The sequence below is a fragment of the Patella vulgata genome, chromosome 2, assembly GCF_932274485.2.
Source record: "Patella vulgata chromosome 2, xgPatVulg1.2, whole genome shotgun sequence".
Taxonomy (NCBI): Eukaryota; Metazoa; Mollusca; class Gastropoda; family Patellidae; genus Patella; species Patella vulgata.
The window spans coordinates 25,264,336-25,286,508 of NC_065880.2; the positions used below are offsets into that span (position 1 = coordinate 25,264,336).

General features: G+C 36.0%; 1 protein-coding gene across 3 annotated transcripts in view; it reads left to right on the forward strand.

Moving 5' to 3' along the window:
- Window positions 1-2,137: 2,137 nt before the first annotated feature.
- LOC126810728 (pro-neuregulin-1, membrane-bound isoform) overlaps window positions 2,138-22,173 on the forward strand; it is a 71,342-nt gene continuing 51,306 nt past the window's right edge. For 2 of the 3 annotated variants that reach the window (XM_050535950.2, XM_050535949.2), the window contains exon 1: window positions 15,201-15,732. In XM_050535950.2, coding sequence (XP_050391907.1) covers window positions 15,285-15,732 — 448 coding nt within the window. In that variant the 5' untranslated portion in view covers window positions 15,201-15,284. Of the gene's footprint in view, window positions 2,265-15,200; window positions 15,733-22,173 lie in introns of those variants that run through there. The other variant, XM_050535951.2, reaches the window with a different exon arrangement.

A 22,173-nucleotide genomic window follows, 5' to 3' on the forward strand; every position in this document is an offset into this window, starting at 1 on the left:
TCAACCAATAATTGTACTGGTAAATCGTGTTGCTTATTTCGTGTTATTGGTAAAGAAAGGAAATGCAATGGGGTTTAACATTTTACTTCCCTGCTAGCCAATAAAGGTGGGTTTACGCCGTGCTGTATGCTAGGGGGTAAATTTTATTTCGATTTTCAACCATCAGAAAACTCAGGGGCGTAAATATAGGGGTGGGGTGGGGGTGGTACGGACCACATCAGAATTTTCCAGATGATTCATAGACCATGGTCTGTGACGTGCCACGTGCGTAGGTTACACTCGTGCATAATTCTTGATAAATAACATGAATTCCCATGCGTACTCATGTTATAAGTGTTTTCTGGCCATCAGAATTCTGCAAAATCTTCCCCTAAAGTCCAGGAAATGGCATTTCTGGACTCAAGATTCAAAAATTTCGGCTCGGTTCAACTCGTATTAGTGGCCTGTCCATCAGTCGATCTCATTTTTGCTACCCCCCCCCCCCCCCCCATGCAAAATCGATATGTACGCTCGAGTTCCGGCTTTGTGACATTCGCCGTGAGAAAATTTTGATATTTGGATTTTATATAGTGCAATGTCAATGTGCGTGGGACTCAAATTTTAGTGGAATAGTTTGATAAATAGATATAGTTTTCTATTTCAAAATGAATTATCCTTCATAAGACCGGCGAAACAATAAAATAGGATTGCAAAATCTGATCTACTATGTATTATGTTGCCTTTCTGAAAAAAAAGATTTATGAGTAAGTGCAATGGTACTTTCGAGGGATGGTACAGGCATGCATTCGAGAAAACATGGGTATTTAGGAGCTTTATTTGGAGTCTTCTCAGACGGTGCTCTAGATAACTAACTATAAGTTGTATTTTCATTTAGACATAGGTAACGAACACAGTGTATTTCGTTATCCGCGGCCTTGTCGTTCACTTTGACATTTCGTATCCGTGTACTTTCTGTTGTTTATTGCATATTTATTGTCTATTAAAATCAGTCGGTGACCTTGAGTACGGGTCCTGAATAAAGGTGTATGTATATGAATGTATTTATGTTCCTGGCCATTACAGGAATGGGGTGAAATTGGGTTTAGCGTCCCATCAACACAAAAGCTCGGCCATTTTGAGACTAACGTGTGATTAGTTAGATTTCAAGACCATTAAAGGGGACGTTTAAGATTTTGAGACTAACCCGTGGTAATTTAGATTTAATACTATTAAAGGGAAAGTCCCGGCTCTTGGCTTAATTTTCTAAGTTACAATAATATATCTTTGATGTTATGCAATTAGACATGGTATAAGACACGTAATATACAGTGTCCAGTAGTTCTAAATCTAAGTCGATCAGAGCTTTAGCAAAGTTTTATATAAAGCAACGTGTAACTCAATTCTCGGCTGTTATAAATAAAATGGTTCCAACTGGAAAAGAGGGCCAAATAGGTATCGAGCTAACAGTAACACGTGCCCCTATCAAACCGCGATACAGGTTCCCACATGTCAAAGTTAACGCTGTTGGGGCTGGATGACATTCGTGGAAATTACGTTTTGCATAGAAAATTCGAAGAAGTGTGTGAATCGTGTCCTGACAAATATACACGTATGCTGGTCTCAAAAACATAGTGTTTTCGACTACACTTTTCCTAATAGAGCACTCGTAAACAACTTTCTTAGTAACAGACTCCCGGGGTTTAATAATCTTATTAGCATTTATGCTGAATAGCCACTTAATTGCTCCTTATATCAGATTGATATGAATTAAATATTTATGTTGATAGAAAAGTTCCAATAATCGAATAATTACTGACGATGTCTTACTATCGTGACTATGGTCAATCAAATCAACAATTATGATCAATGCCTTGGTTGCTTCGGGAATTACAACATTTTATAAGGTCTCATGTGATCAAAACGTCGATATGATCTACATAACGGTCATGTATGTAATCCGTGTGAGGTTTACATATTATTACATAATTACCTGTATAAATAGTTTACATTATAATATACTTATGTACAGTATGATGATATGCACATATACACGGATATAGATATTATATACATTGCATGCAGAATATTTAACGACATCTGTAAAGGGGGTCAAGGATACACTCTGTTGCACAAGACGGATAGTATCTCCAAATTGGTATTATAGTTTAATGGGCTGGATATAAAAAGGTTTGGCTGCGAAGAAATTGTTATACAGATAAGAAAAGCCACACGTTTCAGTTACATTATTTATGTATAACGTGTTATGAATATGGATATATCTAAAGGTAAGTGATGATACAATTATATTAAACAAATATACAGTAATAGTAATTAGTCGACATATGAATGGTGATGAGTCTATTATTAATGTTAATGTGGATTCATTAGATTTACTAATTCACTTACTGTTGTACATGTGTCTTTCTAACACGTGCGCTTTATATCTGTCCTTAAAACACGTGTCGTGGTTACGATCGTAGCTACCAGCATCGGCGGGTTTCTCCTGCAGATTGTCCAGTCCACCCCACTGCTAAATGCTGAACAGTAGGACATAAAACCCCATTTTATTTTCTTTCTGCTAAACGATCACCGCCCTTCCACCCCTCCCTCTCTTTCGATCTCTCGATCTCGATGGTTTGACAGCTGGGTTATAACAACATCGGACTATTGGGTTGTCGGGAATTTAGTTATCAAGGGTGTTTAAAATAGACCGGTGGTCCCGAAACTTTCTGAGTTGCAGCTCAAAATAAATGGGTCATCCCTTTAAATCAAAGGGTTACCCTAGACTAACCGAGTTTAACAGGAACCAATATGGCATCATATTAATTCTTTTAGAGATTGACTTATAGAAAATATAATCTTCAAAAAAAAAAAGAAACGCACAGTGAAATTTCGTCGTCGGTATACCCTCGCTCTACCATCGCCTCGTTGCAACAGGAACCGCGACTCGTCACTGGACCAAACTGCTCCCCGTGTTACTCTGGTCATGCCCTGTGTGTCTGAACCCATTGAAGTCGGATTTGACAGTATCGGCGTATTAAAAACAGAAGCGTTTACGGATTGTCTGGTCTGAGATCCTACGATGTCCAGGAATTGCTGCTGTAGTAAAGTTGTAACTGGATGTCACAGCCCATGGCAGATGGGGTCGCCGAGATGTAAATAAGGTTAGGGCACGTGACTGTTGGCGAGATTGTGGGTTAGGGTTAGGGTAAACATTGGGGCTAGGTCCAGGGTAGGGTTAGGGGTGGGATTAGATCTAACCCTGTCAGTGCCTATCCCAAAGGCGAGAAATAGTACTCTGGGAAACATTCAGCAGTCTGGCTACATCTGTCTTGGATTCTTCTGCTTGTAACCGACTGATAGCGTTGTTGCGTTGGTCTTCGTTCAGATGTGACATCACTTGGCTCGTTGAGTGTTAACATGTGCAACTGATTTTGAAACCGAGAACCCCAGGATTTAAAAGGCCTTAGATTTGGGTTTCATGCGAAAAGCTTGCGAAATTGTTAAGCCCGTTCAAAAAAAATGATTAAAATTGGGCTATGCGTTTCTTTTTTTTTTTTTTTTTTTTTTGAAGAGTATATTTTATTGATACCAGTAATATCGCAAAATTAATAACGCCAACGTTGTGATGGGTTTATTATAGATTTTACTCAAATCTATAGACGTACTTATGTTGCCATGGTCTGTTTAGTATTCAACATATTTCACAAATATTACATCTCGGTAGACCCAGACGAGATCTGGCCAGTCCGATTTATTAAATGATTCATAAAAAAGATATGACAATGATTATATTTCGTGCGTAGATTTGGCCTGGCAATTCAGGCATACATTTTTTAAAGATCGCAAAAGAAATCCTCGAATTCTTTTAAAATCGTTATATTTGGTTGTAATTATTGGAATCGCCATTTAAATTACGTTTTAATTTATCATGTAACTCTCTTACACGTGGTAGAATTTGATCGGAATTATGCCGTCCTTACTGCTAGCCATTCTTAACGACGATATAACAAGCGCGACTGTCCATCTTTGGAAAAAAACCGAAGCCGATCAAATTGGTATTTTAACGTAAGACAACCACTTTTATAAAGCACCCTTCTTTAAATTTTCATAATATGTAAGTAAAAAATGACTTGAAGATTTAAAGAATGTTACGGTATTCATATCTGATTTTACTAATATAACCAGTGAGCAATGGTGGCTCGTTGATGACGCCACTGGCGCTTTAATCAGGTCCTCAATATTTTCCAGCCTTGTTTCACCATGTCAGTGGTGCATGCTGGAGAGCCGGACAAGAAGATACGTCTAGTACAGTTTGATCTAAATATTAATGTCACCTGCAGAATTCGTCACGAGATGTAATCAGGGCTAGGGCTAATCCTAACCCATAATCCTCGGCAACAATCACGCGCTCAAAGCCTGTTTACATCTCGTGATCTTGACGAAATCTGCAGGTGACCATTATATTTAGTCCCGTGTGTGCGATATCACCCTAGGTGGAAGCGGATGTTAAGTCCAACATAAAGACAAGTCAAGGTCCCGTACCTTAAAGATCCCTTGACAGTTGGAAATCGAAATATCACTCATAAAACATGGCATGAAGTGTACCAGTCTTCAAAAGATACCGAGGCATTCAAATTCTAATCGTGGTATCTAGTATATTTATTTATGCTCCCAGTCACAACGGATCGCGACACTCATGGTTGTGGTATGGAGATACTTATCAGTAGAAGAAATTAATATACAATGTACACACTTAATGTATTGCATAAAGGGAAATTACACCCACCTAGTTGTGTGTATATATATACTGTATATCAACCAACAAGTTATATTTACGCGTACACTATTGGCTTTTGCTTTAAATGTAGTACGTGGATATAATATACCAGCGGTATTGAGGCAAAGGTTAGGTATCCACTCAGGAACATAAAAAGGGTTAAAACGTAATACGATACATCCTACTTTTCTGCATGGACTGGTCAAATGAAGACCGGGCAAACGCCATATGGGCTGTGAGGGAAATATTTGCCCTGACAGTGGTACTACGGCCTACTCTTATTTCGAATTGCATCTGTCCAGGGTTCTTTTACGTGCACGCCAATGTGTACACAAGACCTCCGTTTTGGATCCCATCCGAAAGACTAGAAACTATTTATTGACAGACCCTCCGTCCTGCACACCTGACAAGAGGAAATCATGGTTTATGTTAAAATACGAGCGGTCTATTAATTTCAAGTACATTTAAATAACAATTCAATTTGAATCGTCTGCTACTAGACAACTTTGCCCAATCTTCTTTGACTATAGCCATTTTTCTTCATTTATTCTTGTATTATTAACTATATATATATTTCAAAGAGAATATGTAAAAGAAATTCTAGAACAAATGGTAAATGACTGATGATATTTCTATTCAAGAATACGTAGGTTTCCTGAAATATCGGTTTTTATTGACCTGTGTGACCTATGTAGAAATAATCGATCATGCTAGAGACAATATGAACACTAGGATTCTATAACCCAGTATAATAAATAGTACTATATGAATATCGTGTAAATAGCGCCCTTGGTTTTATTTCTTGTACTGTAATGATGGTTCTTATTAAAGTAACTATTTAGTTATAGTTCACTGGTCTCGGGTTGAAGAGAAGAAATACAGTATTTTAGCTGACATAATTTGGCTGGGTATAGTTAATGTTTTAATCGTTCAAATTGGACAATGCTATTCATACTATGTTATATAACCATGTATCCTTTCGGGTCCGAGGTGCCGATTGTGGTGCCAGGGGCTAGGTGAGAGGGACGCAATGACGAGCTTTGCGTCATGGTTTTGAGTTTTTGCGCCTCCTTGAGTTTGCAAATGGCAAACAATCACGCGGTTTCAATGCGGTATTCAACATTATAATCATAACCATAATGCTTAACCAGTGTCAAACATGTATCGTGGGTCAGATATGATACAAATCGACTCTAGCATGTTCCACACAGCCCAATGGGATCTTGTTCCTCATGCAAAACCATGGGTCACCACGCCCCCGTGTGGTGCTGACAAGAAAAGTGTATCTAGCCGTCTAGTGGGACGAAAACTAGACCATATGTATAAAATTACAGTGGTTTTAAAGGACAATAAAGGACAGAATAATTTTCTATCTCGCATTGTCATATCCTGTCTCAAAATGACCGAAGTATTGTGATGACCGCAATTCTGGCTTGATAATATTAAGAGCCCCCACCCCCCCCACCCCCCGACTCCATTAAAATAGGCCCTGGCATGAACACCAAAATAATGAGGGATGGGGTATTTTAACTAAAAATATCATTTGTTTGCGTTTGGATGTCTCCCTTTAAAATCTCCAGATCAATCATCTCGGACCGTTGATGAACACCCCAATACGGTGACGTACCCAGACGTATTTTACACAACTAGTCTCGCTAGATATCGAATACAAATAAATTCTGTCTGAATTGTCAAGTTTACTCTAGAACTACTATTAGTAATCTGATAGGTTCTATTTGACCAGCTTCTAATCGGTGTTTGTTAGTATAGGTTATAGAACAGTGATTGGCAGAAATGCAAGATTTCTGTATACCAACGTCAGCAAACCCAACCGCCAATAAGAAAGATTTAGCAACAAAAACAACCAAGATAAAAGAAAAAAAAACCGCTTAACTTCTGATGATTTTGAAGTTCCACAAGGAGCATAACCAAATACAATATATCGAACGATTCACTATCTTGGGGGGTTTTCATATTCCTGAAGCTACGGCCCGAGAAATCCCTCTCTAGGTCTAATTCAGTGGTTCTCAACCTTTCTTTGCCAACGGCACACCTTGGAACACATGAAAAAATAGCGGCACACCTGGCTAAATCTATATGAAAAATATTTAAAATTTTGCAAAATAAAACCATTGCAAGTCATACGGCATACAACCGTAGACGGAGACTAGTCATAGACATATAGAATGAACCAACCTACATAAAGAAAACACTTATCAGTAGACACCAGTGAATACTCATTTGGAATCACTGGTTTTCGCATTTTCATAGGGGATGCTCGATTCACAGTCCAGAACGTCCCGAATTGACAGAATTGCAATCGAGTAACGCGGAATTCAGTCCTGTCACAGTTCTGTCACACTGTTAGAAATTTTTGTAAAATTACAGTAGTACAAGTAGTTTTTGTACCTTAATTATCGGTATGTTCACCACAATGTAGTAGTTTTACCAAGTCTGGCGTATTTTAACGGAGTTTCGTGTATGTTTACAGAGTTTCGTGTCTTTTTTTACAATAGACGGTGATGAAATCAAAGACACATTCAAAATCAGTAAAAATACATTCTTACATATGTAATATTTCCAAACTGAACTCAAAATAAACAAGCATGCATGTAATTTTACAGATCTTACGTTTATTCACATTATTTTGTAAATTTACTTTTAGGTTAGAAATATAAATAAAATTACAGCAGTTCTCACTATAATAGTTAAAAACTAGATAATGTAAAGGCAATATGCTCAAAATTTCTGTCAAATTGATCCACTCGGAATCGAGATATTAGAGACTGAATGTTAGGCCTAGCCTCGATCATCATTACTTATTAAGTCAGTACGATAAAAAAAACATAGTCTTGATTATCTATTTTTGAATTTAATCATTAATGAGCGTTGAGCCCCAGATCGGACTCAAATCCAGTGAAAATCCAACACATAAGATGGCATCCATGAGTTGATTATGGTCTTTTCATGTTAATAAATGTCTAATTCATAGTTTATAGAACATATCAGGCCTAAAGAAAGACCTGCAATAGGCAGATTTAGCTCTTGCATAATATATGTTTAACTTATTGGTAGTTATCGTATTCGGTAAATTTATTGTCTCTTAGCAAGCAATTTTAGAGATTTTACGTTTATTTACATTATTTTGTAAACTTTCAGGTTAGAAATATAAGTAAATTTACAGCAATTAAATTTTTACCAAAAATGTTCGGAATGTTTACCAAAATGATGTATATTTACCAAGTTTCATTCTTTTTTACAATAAACTTTGATGAAACCAAAGGCACATTAAACCCTGGTAAAAATACATGCGTAATATTTCAATATTAGGTAATATTACAGATTTACGTTTATTCACATTATTTTGTAAACTTACTTATTGGTAAATTTACTGTCTCTTATTTTATTTTAGTATTCCATAGCAACGAACCATTCCTAATAATTATTTTCTTATAGTATTCATTCTAATTTATTAACCATAATATGGACAATCACATTTTGTGAAATTTGGTATATTGCATGTTATATATATTTAATTTTCTTTATTTATACGATCTAAAACGTGTATTATTATTCATCGTACGTTGATCAGATTGTAAGTATGTTCATTAACGTATAAAAAAAAAATGTTTTGACTTTCTTGTCATAGATTGTATTATCTCGTAACCAAGGTCAATTGAAGACGGTTAATTAAACCGATTGGCCAGTGTTAGCCTGACTGTCTCTAGAGCAGAGTTACAATGCCTGCAGTAGACAGTACCACAAGCTTACATCTAAAATCCTGGAACGGAAGTTAAAATCATTGTGGGTTTTTTTAACATTTGTCTGTAATTTTTCATTTACTGCTTTTAGGTAAATTTACATTGGGAAGTTTAAAAACAAACTTACTGTAACCGTTCATTTACTGTGTTGCGGTGAATTTACAGTCCAAAGTTAAAAAACATTTACTGTTTTAAGGTAAATTTACTCACAAAGTCAAATTACAGAAACTCTGTAATATTACAGCTGAATGTTTATTTACAGTAAATTTACTGGCAACTTTTGCTGCCAGTAATTTTCATGTAAATTTACCAGATTTTTTCTAACAGTGCAGTCCCAACAACGGAGGTGGTGTGAGTAGAATCGTGACGTAATTAAAAGGTTTCGGCAGCACGGTTGGTTGAGATATTTACTTATTCAGTCGACGCATGCGCTGAAGGCCGAAATCCACCTTTTCACTCGATTGTCACTATTTTTGGAATTGAACGAATTCAATTCTGGAACGTTCAATCGAGTACCCACTTAGTGTGCCGTTCAAAATTTCGCGGCACACTTAGGTAGATCTCGAGGCACACAGGTGTGCCGCGGCACACTGGTTGAGAATCACTGGTCTAATCAAACAAAACACTGGGACGAGTATGGGGAGTTTTGTACTTTGCAATCTTATCCATATTTTATTTCAACGGGCTTGTATATCTTCATAATTCTTCATAGGTAAAAATATGTTGTGTATACCCGAGTGTGAAATAATTCAGTTTGTTATGGATGCCAGTCTTAAGATACGGATGCATCACGGCCTTCTTAAAGGGTCGAACCACGGTGGCTCAGTAATTAAGGCGCTGACTACCTAACCGGGAAGTAGCAGGTTCGATGGCGTTGGCCGACAAAGTGCTGTGGATTTTTCTACACGGTTTCCCCTTTTCAGTGGTGCAGGAAGCGGGGTCTAGTATGGAACAGTGTCTTATCACTTAGATGGGATTAACACCAAGGTCCTGTGTATACTTTGTCGTGCACATTAAATAAAACTTGATAGTTGGAATTCGAAAAGTGCTACATTATAATCCCCATTTGATTGCATTTCATAGTACACTGCATGGTGTATGCCCGTCTTCATAGCCCGGTTGGTGCAGAACAGTAAGGTGTAATACTTTTATTTCATTTCATTTGTTAAGAGGCTATAAAGCGATTGTTTGAGGTTTTGTAAGTTGCTCTTCGTTGTATGATCTAGGATGTTATCAAATCATTTGTATTGAAACTGCGTGTATATTCTATAAAAGGTGTGAAAGTTTCGGGTTAAAGATGATTTAAAGGTCATGTGGTGTGGACAAGTCCATAAGAATTGACAAGCCTTTATTTAGTCTTATTTATGTAAACAGTTTTAATTTACATTATACTTGGCGTTTGGGCGTTAATGTGGTTCTTTCTTGGACAGGGCGCTTAGTAAGCCATTGATGAACCAATGCAAGACTTAACAAACACTTGACGGTCCCGCGACAAATACGGCTGTACATACATTTGATCTTACTATTTAATAGTTTGTCTTTTAAGTGTATATATAACGCTTCCGTCCATTAGCTATTCAACACTTTGTGGTTTTTTTCCTTGTAAGCTTACATTTCAACCTCTTAATGGCTCCCAGGGACAGTATATTGGAATGTCAAACAGACTAAAATTTGTTCTTGAACAAAATTGCTTGTCATTTAATCAGATTTCTGTCTTTTACAAGATATTAGTTTGAACAAACTGTTTTGAGTAAACGTAATAAAAAGGAAAACTGGGGACAAAATAAGCATTACAAAATATATATGCAGCATAAAACACAATTTAATCGGGAACGTGTTAGTTTCGTATTCCAGCCATGTAAATTTAATTTGCCAATAAGTAAATTTAGACGCTTAAAATATTTATAGTTAGCAAAGACGACCGAACAGAAACCCGTAGAAAATGTGCTATATATATATTGTATAGAAAAGGTATGGGATTTATTATTACTTTATTTTCTCAGAAAACAACAATGGTGTTAAAATATCAACAGAAATAAATGTAAACTTCAAATGGCTATCTTTTAAATTACAATTGATCGAATTTGTTAATCTGTCCAGTAATAGTAACAGTACTTCAGTCTGAGTATTGACTCTGTGGACTCCATACACAACAGTACTGAAAACGTTTATTAGCTATATGACTCCTCAATTGAGAAGTGGTATCAGGTATTCTCAAAAAAATAAGCATATACTGCGCCATGCACTACACTATACGTATAACTAATTGAAGCGTTTGACTTTTGTTGTACATTATGTAACTATGCCTAAATAAAAAATATGTATAATTTAGTAATTTTTTTTTAATTTTTTTTTTTGAAAAGAAAACCTTGACTTTTTATTAGAAAATGTAGAAGGCCGCGTCAATTTGACCTTCAAATGTTGTTATACGTAACTAAGATGGAGGATAGAACCTACATACATGTATACCACCAAAATAATATGACTCATGTATAAATGCAGTGTACAATTTGTTTAATTATACATCATTCGGAGTTATTATATGCATAATAAAGTGTGAAACAGATACTTTAATTAATATCGGCCTTTATATTAAAGTTATTATATCTACACATATGTAATATAGTATTACTTGATCGTGACGTTATTAAAATAGCATAATTTTAACTAATTACTGAAGTCCTCTGTAAAACATGGTTAAAACGGATGAGATTTAGCGTATGTTCAGTGTCAGTCGTATCTAGATGTTAACGTTATATTTGAAATAAACTGGTTTGTACTCTAGGACCGACCTTTCCACAGCCTCCGGCCAGGGGATTGACTGTCATAATAATATTTTAAATACAGGCTTACCACTCCAAATCCGATTATCCAAACGGAGTTATGGAATTGAACAGGAACAGTTTTTCTGGGGGGTGTTATTTCTCGTAAGGGTCTGGTTTAGTTACGCATCAGATACAACACTAGTCACATAGGTGTGGCAAAAAATGTATCACGAGAAATTTTAGAACGGTATTCGTTTTGACTGACACCTAGACAGGTCTCGTTATGCCCTTGCAAGCGCCCACCATAATGGAAACATTGTCGATGTTGATCCTGGATCAAGTAAAAACATAGGCTTGGCTTGGCATTCCCGATCAGGCGCCCACAATAGCGACAAAATCATCGGCACTGGTCCTGTCCGCCGATCAAGTTTTAAAGCCACACCTCCAATTTTACACAAATTCCTGCAATTTGACCTCTGTCCTGTGTATTTCGTTCACAAACTTCAAATGTTAAAGCGTAACACTCCGGGATCGAAAAGTTCTGAATATTGATAGGGTCCCCCGAGAACGACCCCTGTGTATTTAAAAATAACAAAACGCGAAAATAAAATTGTCCCGGGCGTCTTTTATCATTCATTAAGTTAACTGGAGTGGTTTCAGTTCCTAGCTTGTACGTGAGAAAGAGTAGAGTCGCCTGTCCAACCTCTTGGGTTTCCCCCGGGTCCTCTGGTTTCCTCCCACTGCTAATAATACGCGCAAGCTATGTATTGAAATGTGTCGAGTGGACGTTAATCCCCTATTTCTTTGGGTACATGCCCAACCCCCAGGGACAAAGCCACGCCCATTTTCTTTTTTTTATGTCTGTGTGTCGCCTACAGGCCACAATTCTTAATCAATCGTCTTGAAAAATTTTCTCTATTGCCGCGACAGAAATACGAAGTCGGCTAAAATTGCAACCCTCGAAGCAGGGGCGTACATAACGATTTTGTTCGGGGGGGGGGGGGGGCGGTAGCCCAAATGCTACCGACTGATACACATGCCCCTAGTACGAGTGACGCAGTACAGTAGCTGATCTAAAAGCTGGGAATAGGAGGGGGTGGGGCGGTTCCAAATCTAGGGCGCCTTCCACAATCCCACCCCACAATAAATGTCAACAAAATACTGGCTATAACATCGAACGTCCCGGTAGAACATAGATAGTATTGTACACCGGTAATTATATAGTACGTACGTTGTTCGCCGATCGTTGCCTCGCCGGATAGCAGTTTTATTTAAGTTGACATAAAAGTTCATGTCATATGATGATTGTGGCTATAACACTGAGAAACCTGAGAAATTTGGAAAAATTGAGTCAATATCCTGGCATAGCGGGTCATTGCTGGGAGAAATTCTTGTGGACCAGAAATGTGAGTTAATGGGACAGAATCTCGAGATCTGTCCCTGTCCATTTCGCCTGTTTTGCAAGAGTTGACAGAACATTTGTACAGTCTGACGCCCCACGACCCACACACCAGTGGTACTAACTGGGCAATTCACTATAACCGTGAATATGATTGTGCTAAGATAGTATAAGACAACAGAGGAGAGGAAAAATGTTATTATGAAGGAATCCAGCGCCAAAGGCTCGAAAATATTTCAGATATGTAACTGAGCTTTTAATTTTTGGGGACTGGGCCTGAAAATTTTAGTCAATGTAATGGCAAATGGAACCAATTTCTCGTTAACGAGAGGATAAGAAATGGGACAGAATTTTGAGGCCAGTCTGTCAATTTCGCCTGTTTTGTGAGAGTAGAAAAAACAATTCTACAGTCTGTCGCCCCATAGACCGGGAGCCAAGGGGGTCAACCTAGCTGAAAAGTGTACCAATTTTCTCCTATATGGTATCAATGTATGTATATCTGGTATCATCAGAATGTAAGTCTGCCGGGTTTCTGGTAGTGGGTGTGGTATTTCACGCCCTAAATGCCATGATCCCCAACTAGGCTAGATTAGCTCAAAAGTGTACCACACGAAAATCTTACTGCAGTGTACCGTACATCTTCAGGTATTACAAAAACACTCATTTTTTTTTTGACAGACATTTCTAGTGGTGGGGTACCCCTGACAGAGCTATGTAATTGCCAGACATTTGTAGTGGTGGAGTATCCCTGACAAGAGTTATCTAATATTTTGACCAAAGCTAGGCTAGATTAGCCGAAATCTGTACCACCTAAAACAGCTTTGGAGTTGTTCAGTACCACCACAGGTGTTAGTATTCTACGCATCCTGGCACAATTTTTAATTTTTTGGACCACAGGAACAGTGCCGACTAATCTATCCTAGTTGGGGGTCGTGTTATTTTGGGCGTGTCTGTTAGGGGCAACCCACTGCACAAACTGTCTGGCAGTGGTCATTCATGATTCCTGTGGTGGTACTGAACAACTCCAGGACTAACACATGGTTAAAATTATATTTCAATAATACGCTTGCGCGTAGGGGTCTTTAGCAGTGGGAGGAAACCGGACGACCCGTAGAAAACCCACGAGGATGGATAGGCGATCCTACTCCTTGTCAAGTACAGTCGGGGAATCGAAACAACGCTAGATCATATGATACAGCGCGCACGTCCTAACCATTCGGCCATCTAACCACCCTTGATTTCAAAAGCAAATCATTTCAGAACGGTTTCGTTTCACTTTCGTCTGCCCCCCACCCGCCACCTTTTAGTTAAATGAAGGCTAGCTGACTTTTAAAAGAAACACATTGATATTAACATGCTCGTGACGCTCAACTGCTATAGTATTACCTAATACAATATCGCCTCGCTTTGTACCCCCCCCCCCTTTCCCTGCACCTCCCCTTCTCAACTTTGCGTGAGTAAATAATATGGGGTACCAGAAAGAAACCAAGGGCACTTATATACCAGTATTCATTTTTTTCTTTTCTGTATAATTATTTCCATATAATACAATTTTAAAAAACATATTATTGTTAAAAATAGTCGGGTGTCCAAATTCGAGTAAGTCGGCGATAGATAATGCCGCTGCCCTGTTGATGTCACTCTTGCCAAGGCTGCGGTGGTATATAAAGCTTACAAAATGAAAAATACCCTGCGTGTTGTATTCCATTGTAGTAAAACACGAGATCTCATATTCCATTGACTTTATTTTAATTCATCTTTCTGCATTTTGAACAAACATCGTATGTAGGTCGATATTCTCTGATATAGATGTTAACTAACATAATGACTATTTGAGTGATTGATATTATTACCATTATGAATAGAAGCTTGCTTTAACTTGTATCAAATTAATTTGGATTTTAATTTTAGTTTCCGACGCATAAGAAGGCATTTGATATCTATTCATATAGTAATAGTTAAACCAAATTTGTCGCCATACGGATGGTCTTGTGAATAACACTATATATAAAGGTGTGTAAGAGATTATGTCGCTCATCGTTCATTCATCCACGCGTTCTCTAATTATATCGTCCGAATAACCACATGTTCTTCCCGTTACAATTTTTACACTACAGTGCCCTAAAATTTACAACTTTGGGCTTATGTAAATTCCTATCGTTTTTAGTATGATAAATACATCAAGTTTTTGCCAGGTATAAGTATGTAATTCATTTATAAAAATTGTAGAAGAAAAGGGACGTTTTAATGATTAAATTTATGTTGTCGATTACTATAGAAAAAATAATATTCTGATGGCAGTAGCCTACTATAATTATTGTCCATTGTTATATATTCTTGATATTAAATTAACAATCAATTAATAAATGAATCGACATAGTTATTACATGGATAAAATTATTAGTTGCTTATTACATGGATAAAATTATTAGTTGCTCATATATGTATACTAATAATGCCCGGTCGACCAATCACTTGAAAGCTATAATGCGCAGGCGCTAGTAGGTATACTACAGTCGCTTCTACTCTCACACATCGCCGACATGTGATCGCCTGAGCATTATTCGTCCAAATGGTGAAACTAAAATAAGGACATAGTTATGGGTTGGTGCCGCTATCGCCTCCTTGTATTGGGGCTACTATTATTAATTGTTCATATGAATTGTGACAGTTGCGGGACTAAATTTGACGACGTTCAGTCCAGTGCGATATTTGCAGATGTCATCTTTGAAGGCACACTGTCAGGTAAAAAACAGCCGGTTGACTCGAGTAATAGGTATAATATAACAGTTAAAGTACACAAAATTCACAAAGGTAAAACATTTTTAATGACAGCGGAGTCTAAGAAGAGAAGGAGATATGTGGAACTCGGTGTATTCGGACCAGAAGACAAATATCTGTGTATCACGGAAATTGAAGAAAAAGTTAAATACCTTTTCTTTACACGGAATACTAGCAGTGAAAGATATTTTGAAGTGAGCGCGTTGCCTATTAAACAAAGTAAAAAATCGAGTCGTGCTGTTCGGAAAATATTGTGTAAAAGATGTGGTAAGTGAATATGTTTGGGTATTTATTTGCATAATATTATTATCTACATGGTAGTTAAGATTGTAAGTAAGGCAGTGCTGTAAAGGAAAAAGTGTAAACCGTGTCTTTTATACAGGTGCGAACTTGTTTGGAACCCCCTGTCAAAAAGACATTGTCGTATTTCTTAGGCTGTGAATATTAAATTTATAAATCATAATATACCTATATATTATTAGCCTTTCAAAGTCAACACTTCCTTGGGTAAACATACTATTCATTATTAGGCTTCGTGTGTGAGTACATTCATTCACTGTCATATGTACACATTTACTATTCTACATGTACCAAGTCTTTATCTAATATGTCTATCTTAGAAGGCATACTTTGATCTATGTTAGAATTATATTATGTAGGTGTAGTTTATCTCCATGTGTACTACTTGTACATACCTTTTACACAAATTTAAGAACACGTGATTACTATTGTTTTTTGCTTCATGCGCGTACACCTTCTACATTTCGAAACCCATGCCTGGGTTTTTAATAATTATTCACGCTAGTGTGAATAACGGTATATTTTCCAGGTACCCTTACTACGTCTTTCAAGACATGAAATAATACCCTACTAATATTCGTGTTGAAAGTTAAGTGTGCATTGCATGCACCCTTTCATTGATCTTTGCACCGACTTTATTATACCATAAAGCACCAAACGTTGGTGACCGGTGTGTATTATAGCCATCCATATTCCACGCTTCCTTGGTGCATTTCTTTTGGAATCTATTTATGTTAGTATTTCTTTTTATTTCTACATCATGTATAAATAGGTAAAATCAATTTTAATCATATTTTACCAAAAGAAAATAAAAAATATTTGGGATATTTCATGTGATTTATAACATTAAAAAAGAAATTACATAATAAAAACCACACAAAAATAGGACACCACAAGACTAAAAAATACAAAGAAACTTAATAAGCTTGACACTTTCTAATAGACACTAATTAAAGATTAGTTTATAACCAATTGTCTTTGAACATTTAAATGTTAAAGACACTCCTTAAGAGATTACATCAAGTACATTATTATATGTAAATGTTTTTATTAAAGGTAAAAATCTTGTGATATGCTAATTAAATAGTTTGTTATTTCTCAAGGCCAAGAGAAAGAGAAGTATTAGATTATAGATAATTAATTATATATTGTTTGATAAATCAAAATTAATCTCTAGATTTCAAAAAATCTGTTATAAATATGATTGTCTTTGGGTTTGAAAGGACATAATCTGGACATTAATACTTAATTTATAGTGGAATCAGAACTAATTTTACCAGCTTATTGGGGCTCAAACACTGATGTCTAGTCCTGTATGCGAATAAAACATCAAATTTGACCTACCAGTGTTTTTTCGGTTAGGACACTCAACTAACGAAGAGGAGGTCCTGGGTTTGAATCCCTGCGTGTGATTTTTCAAGCCCAATTCTCACTTGCCATCAGTGGCATCTGCTGGGATTGAAGTGCAAAGTGTGTCTGGTCAGGCAAATGATACCAAATTTTAAGCCACATGTTTAAATTAATAATAGATTTAAAAGGTCCTTGGGCAGTTGGAATTCAAAGGAGAGTAGGGGGAATCTGGAAATGTCACTGTTAAGGCAAAAAGTCTGATAAATTTCACTGCAGACTCATGAACATAAAATTGGATTAAAAAATGGGTCAAACTGCATGCAAAAGGAGCTTTCATTTACTGTACTAAGCCGTGCAGTTAACTTTCATTGTCTGATTCTAAAATATGATTTATTACAGTGTGTTATTAATTCATATCCATTCAAATATTTGACAATTTGTATTGCAAACACAAAAACTTAGTTCTATGTCAATAACTATTGGTTCTAATATCCATAGAATGGTTGGATATCAACCTTGTCCACATATATAATCCAATATTGAGATCTATTCCTGGAAAGATTAATCTGTAATGAATATCAAACATCATGGCAGCAAGTTTTACTAGTGATACTTGATAACAGAGAGAAAGAACTTGACTTGCTTTACAAAGTCCACAAAATTAAGTTAATGTATTGGCAAATATTGAACATGTTTAGGTTTATTAGTGGAGTTATTGACTGGAATGTTAAGGATTATGCTTGTATATATATTTATCCTAGCACAAAGACACTAATAATGTACTGCATGTACATGTATTAATATACCATACTAGAAGTCTAATAATGACTGTAATATTTTCAATGTCTTGGAATTTATTTACGACAACGGCTTGTTGCGTTTTCGCTAAATGTGTACTCAGATTGATTATATAACATTTTATTAAGAAAACAAAATCAAAATATTAACGCTAGATAATCTCTAGACTTGGATTCAGTTGGATTTAAACTAGGCCCATCATGTTTCTCCACTACTAATAAAAGATGGCAGTGTCTTGTTATAGCAAACAGCATACCGTAGATCAATGAAATTTCAATTTATCATAACTTTGTAAATACTGAACAGAATAGAACCAAGGTATTCATATAGCGCTAAATGATGCATCAACCCTTAAGCATTCTTTTAGAAATTTCATGAGAAACCATGACTTTGTTCAATTGTGCATTAAGACAACATTTATCTGCCAGTTTATATGATGAAAATGTGTGTTTTCTGCTGAACAGGCATTTTGTGTGGGTTTTGTTTTTTTTTCAACCAAACCAAAACTCTGATATCATGACTGTAAGCTCTACTATATACTCCCACAACCATTTGACCCTAGCATACCTATCCTAAATCAATATTAAACTGTTGAGGATATCTGACTTAACCGCCCAAAACCGCTCTAAATAGGGCTCCTTAGATTGCCCTGTTACGTTGACGCCCCCACAAACTAGTAAATGGTCCTATAATACGGAAAGCTATTCACATATCTCAAGCGGTTTGGGGCAGCAAATGATGAGTGACGAGAATAACTAACTTATCACGAAGAGAGCAACTGATCTAATCGCAGAGTGTGCGGGTTTTCACACCGGCTATGCTACAATTAGCTGTGATGTGCGGGTTTTCACACCTGCTATGCTACAATTAGCTATGCTACAATGTGTGAGCTGAACCAATAAACTGCCTGTGTTAAAATGTTCCATACATTTATACATTATACTCCCACAACCATTTGACCCTAGCATACCTATCCTAAATCAATATTAAACTGTTGAGGATATCTGACTTAACCGCCCAAAACCGCTCTAAATAGGGCCCCTTAGATTGCCCTGTTACGTTGACGCCCCCACAAACTAGTAAATGGTCCTATAATACGGAAAGCTATTCACATATCTCAAGCGGTTTGGGGCAGCAAATGATGAGTGACGAGAATAACTAACTTATCACGAAGAGAGCAACTGATCTAATCGCAGAGTGTGCGGGTTTTCACACCGGCTATGCTACAATTAGCTGTGATGTGCGGGTTTTCACACCTGCTATGCTACAATTAGCTATGCTACAATGTGTGAGCTGAACCAATAAACTGCCTGTGTTAAAATGTTCCATACATTTATACATTATGGATTTTAAAGATAAAGTATCAAGAAGATTAACAGGTTTCCAAAATAATATGGAAGGATGCATACCTTTAATTTATGTTATTTCCACAGTAAATCAAGATTTGGACTTAAAAGAATTGATATGATTTATGTTACTGATAACTGAAAATGGTATTATTTGTAAACAAGATAAAAATATACTCATTATCAAAAAAGTTTGTTTTGATCCCAGCATGTAGACACATATTTACATGTTTTATATAAAATACTCATTAGAAGACCCATAAAATAAAATCTCTATGTACATAAATAAGCATGAAGTTGTCATTGCCAGACAAACATACTTACTGCTAAAGATATGAAGCTATTGGCCACAAAACATTAAACTGTGTATTTATACATGTGTGTGTTACATAGTACTTATTTATAAACTTAGAGATTTTTACAGTAATAAAGTATTTGTGGCTGCATTAGTTTTGATTCAGTTATGGTATGTAATGAATGAAAACATTGAAGTCAGTGGGTGGGGTGGTGGTGGTAAACTGACTTCAAGTCGTCTGAATAATTATAATGAAAATACTGCTATTTCCAACAATTATTTCACCTGTGATTCTATTCAGTATAATTTCACTTAGCCCATTACAAGAATTCACACCTCCATTTGCACCCATTTCTCAAAGTATTGCTAATTGACCTATCCCTAACATTGCATAGACTAAAATTTCAGAACATAGCAAACACGAAATGAAGAAACATTAAAATATCTTCCAAAATCTTTCAGGTCAGCCAGATGCACTATTTCTTTTTACAACTTTTCAAAAGTTTTTATTAGTGGAATCTTAGCAGACACAAGTACGCCCCCCCACCCCCACCCACCCTACATTCATCGAAATAATGTCAGACATACGTTTGAAGTATTGCCACCATTTTGGCCTTCCTCCACTCAAATTCTATATGTGTGTGCCATATGCACCAAAAAGAGCAGAAATATTGTCTCAGAGCTTATAATTTTATAAAATTTTATGGTAATCCTCCAGACCTCACGCCAAACTTGACATTGTCTCCACCCCAGATCCGCCCCCTCGCTGCTCAAACACACGAACACTTCTCTGCTACTATTCTACTTCTTGGATCTGTGTAATTTCTAAGTATTTGGTTAATGTTTGATTGGTTATATTTGATTGTTTTAAAGCATTTGAAGTAGAATATAAAATGTAATATAAAAACGGTTTGAATTGTTCTTATGTTAGAGAGATTGACTGAACATTAGTGCTTGTAGACACTAAATAGGCTGCCATTTCCAAGGAGATTTCCTCTTAATGCTTACAACAAAATCTTGATTGCTTGCTTTAGATTAAATGGTTTTCTCGCATGTTCGGTCAGACATGATTAGTTACTGAGCCTGACTGAAAATGGAAAAAATATAATTGTGATTTATCTTCTTTTTGAATTTTTAAATTGTGGTTGACCACACTCAGCTTTTGACTTCTTCTATTTAACAAGTATAGTCTACAAGTACTTTAGGATGTAATGGATGAGAAGACTTGAATGTGGGTTGTGGGTGTAGTAGGCTAGACTCTTTACATTAAGTAGATTTATGTCGAAATGGACAAGAGTCCACCTTAAAACTTATTAAGAAATACAGGTATTTACATACCTTTTCCGTTACACCAGTCTATAATGTTACACCCTATGTAACTAATATTGGATCAGCTTTGTAAGATTTTTTTTTAATCTGTTGTGAGAACATTCATCCCAGTTTCAAATGAAGATTGATTTTCATGTCTGTAGAACAAGAATTTCTTTCTTTGACAGATCTTAGAAAGTTAAATGAGGTATTTTCTCCTCTTTGAAGATAGACAATTTTCACGCCACAAGTGTCATGCAATTTCTGAGGTTATTATATATTTTTGCTTTGTTTTCTTGATTGAATTGTATAAAAAAGAGATTTAATGCCAATCTTCCATTTATCAAATTGTCAAAAGTTGATGTAAAAGACATTTTAATTCAATCCATTTACATTGATAATGATTTCTAACCCCCAAAAATAGACCTCCCTAAAATTCACAGTAGAAAACATTTATTATTAAATGTTTCACAGAATTTTGATTGATCTATGTTCTTAATGTTCTTAATGCCATGGTATTCAAGATACAAAATGAGTTTTGATCATGCTAATGGTTAAAAAATTGATGGAACTCTGTAACTTGAAATTGAACTCTTCTCATGCATTTAAGAGAATTAATTCAAAAATGAGTATGTTCCAAAATAATATTATGAATAATGTTAAAATTCACCCATTAGAAAAGTTTTTATTATTATTTCACAACATTTTTATAAAGTGCACATCCTTCATTCAAGTGTTCAGAGGTGCTGTACATGTTACAATTATAGGCAAGGCAAATCAGTTTATGTCTACATCAGAAATTGTTTCCATTCAATTTAAAAACACATCTTTGGAGTATATAATTGTTATTTATAGATGCAAGATAGAAATATGAAGTTGTTTCATAATTCATGTTTTGAAAACCTATGGTCTTGATAATGTATACAGTATTCTATTTCAATGCACCTTTTGACCAACTACAAACCGTTGCCTGACAGTTTGACTAACATTAAACATTTTATTAAATATAAGGCAAGGTGTTTTTTCTTTTTATGTACAGGTTGAGATGAGTACACACTGAATGCTACTGATGATGTTTATTCAGATAGGAAATAGTAAGCCCGTCGTTATTACTAGACTAACTAGAAAAACAACTGCCCTGTTTTTCCCATATATATACTTAGCCAAAAATAAACAATTTCTACGTCATAATTCCCATATTTACATCATCTGATTTTATGCCCCACTCCTTAGGCCCCCCATCATTTTTCTCAGAACAACATTATTAAGAAACAATTCGATATTTATAGAATATAGATTCTTTCCAGTATT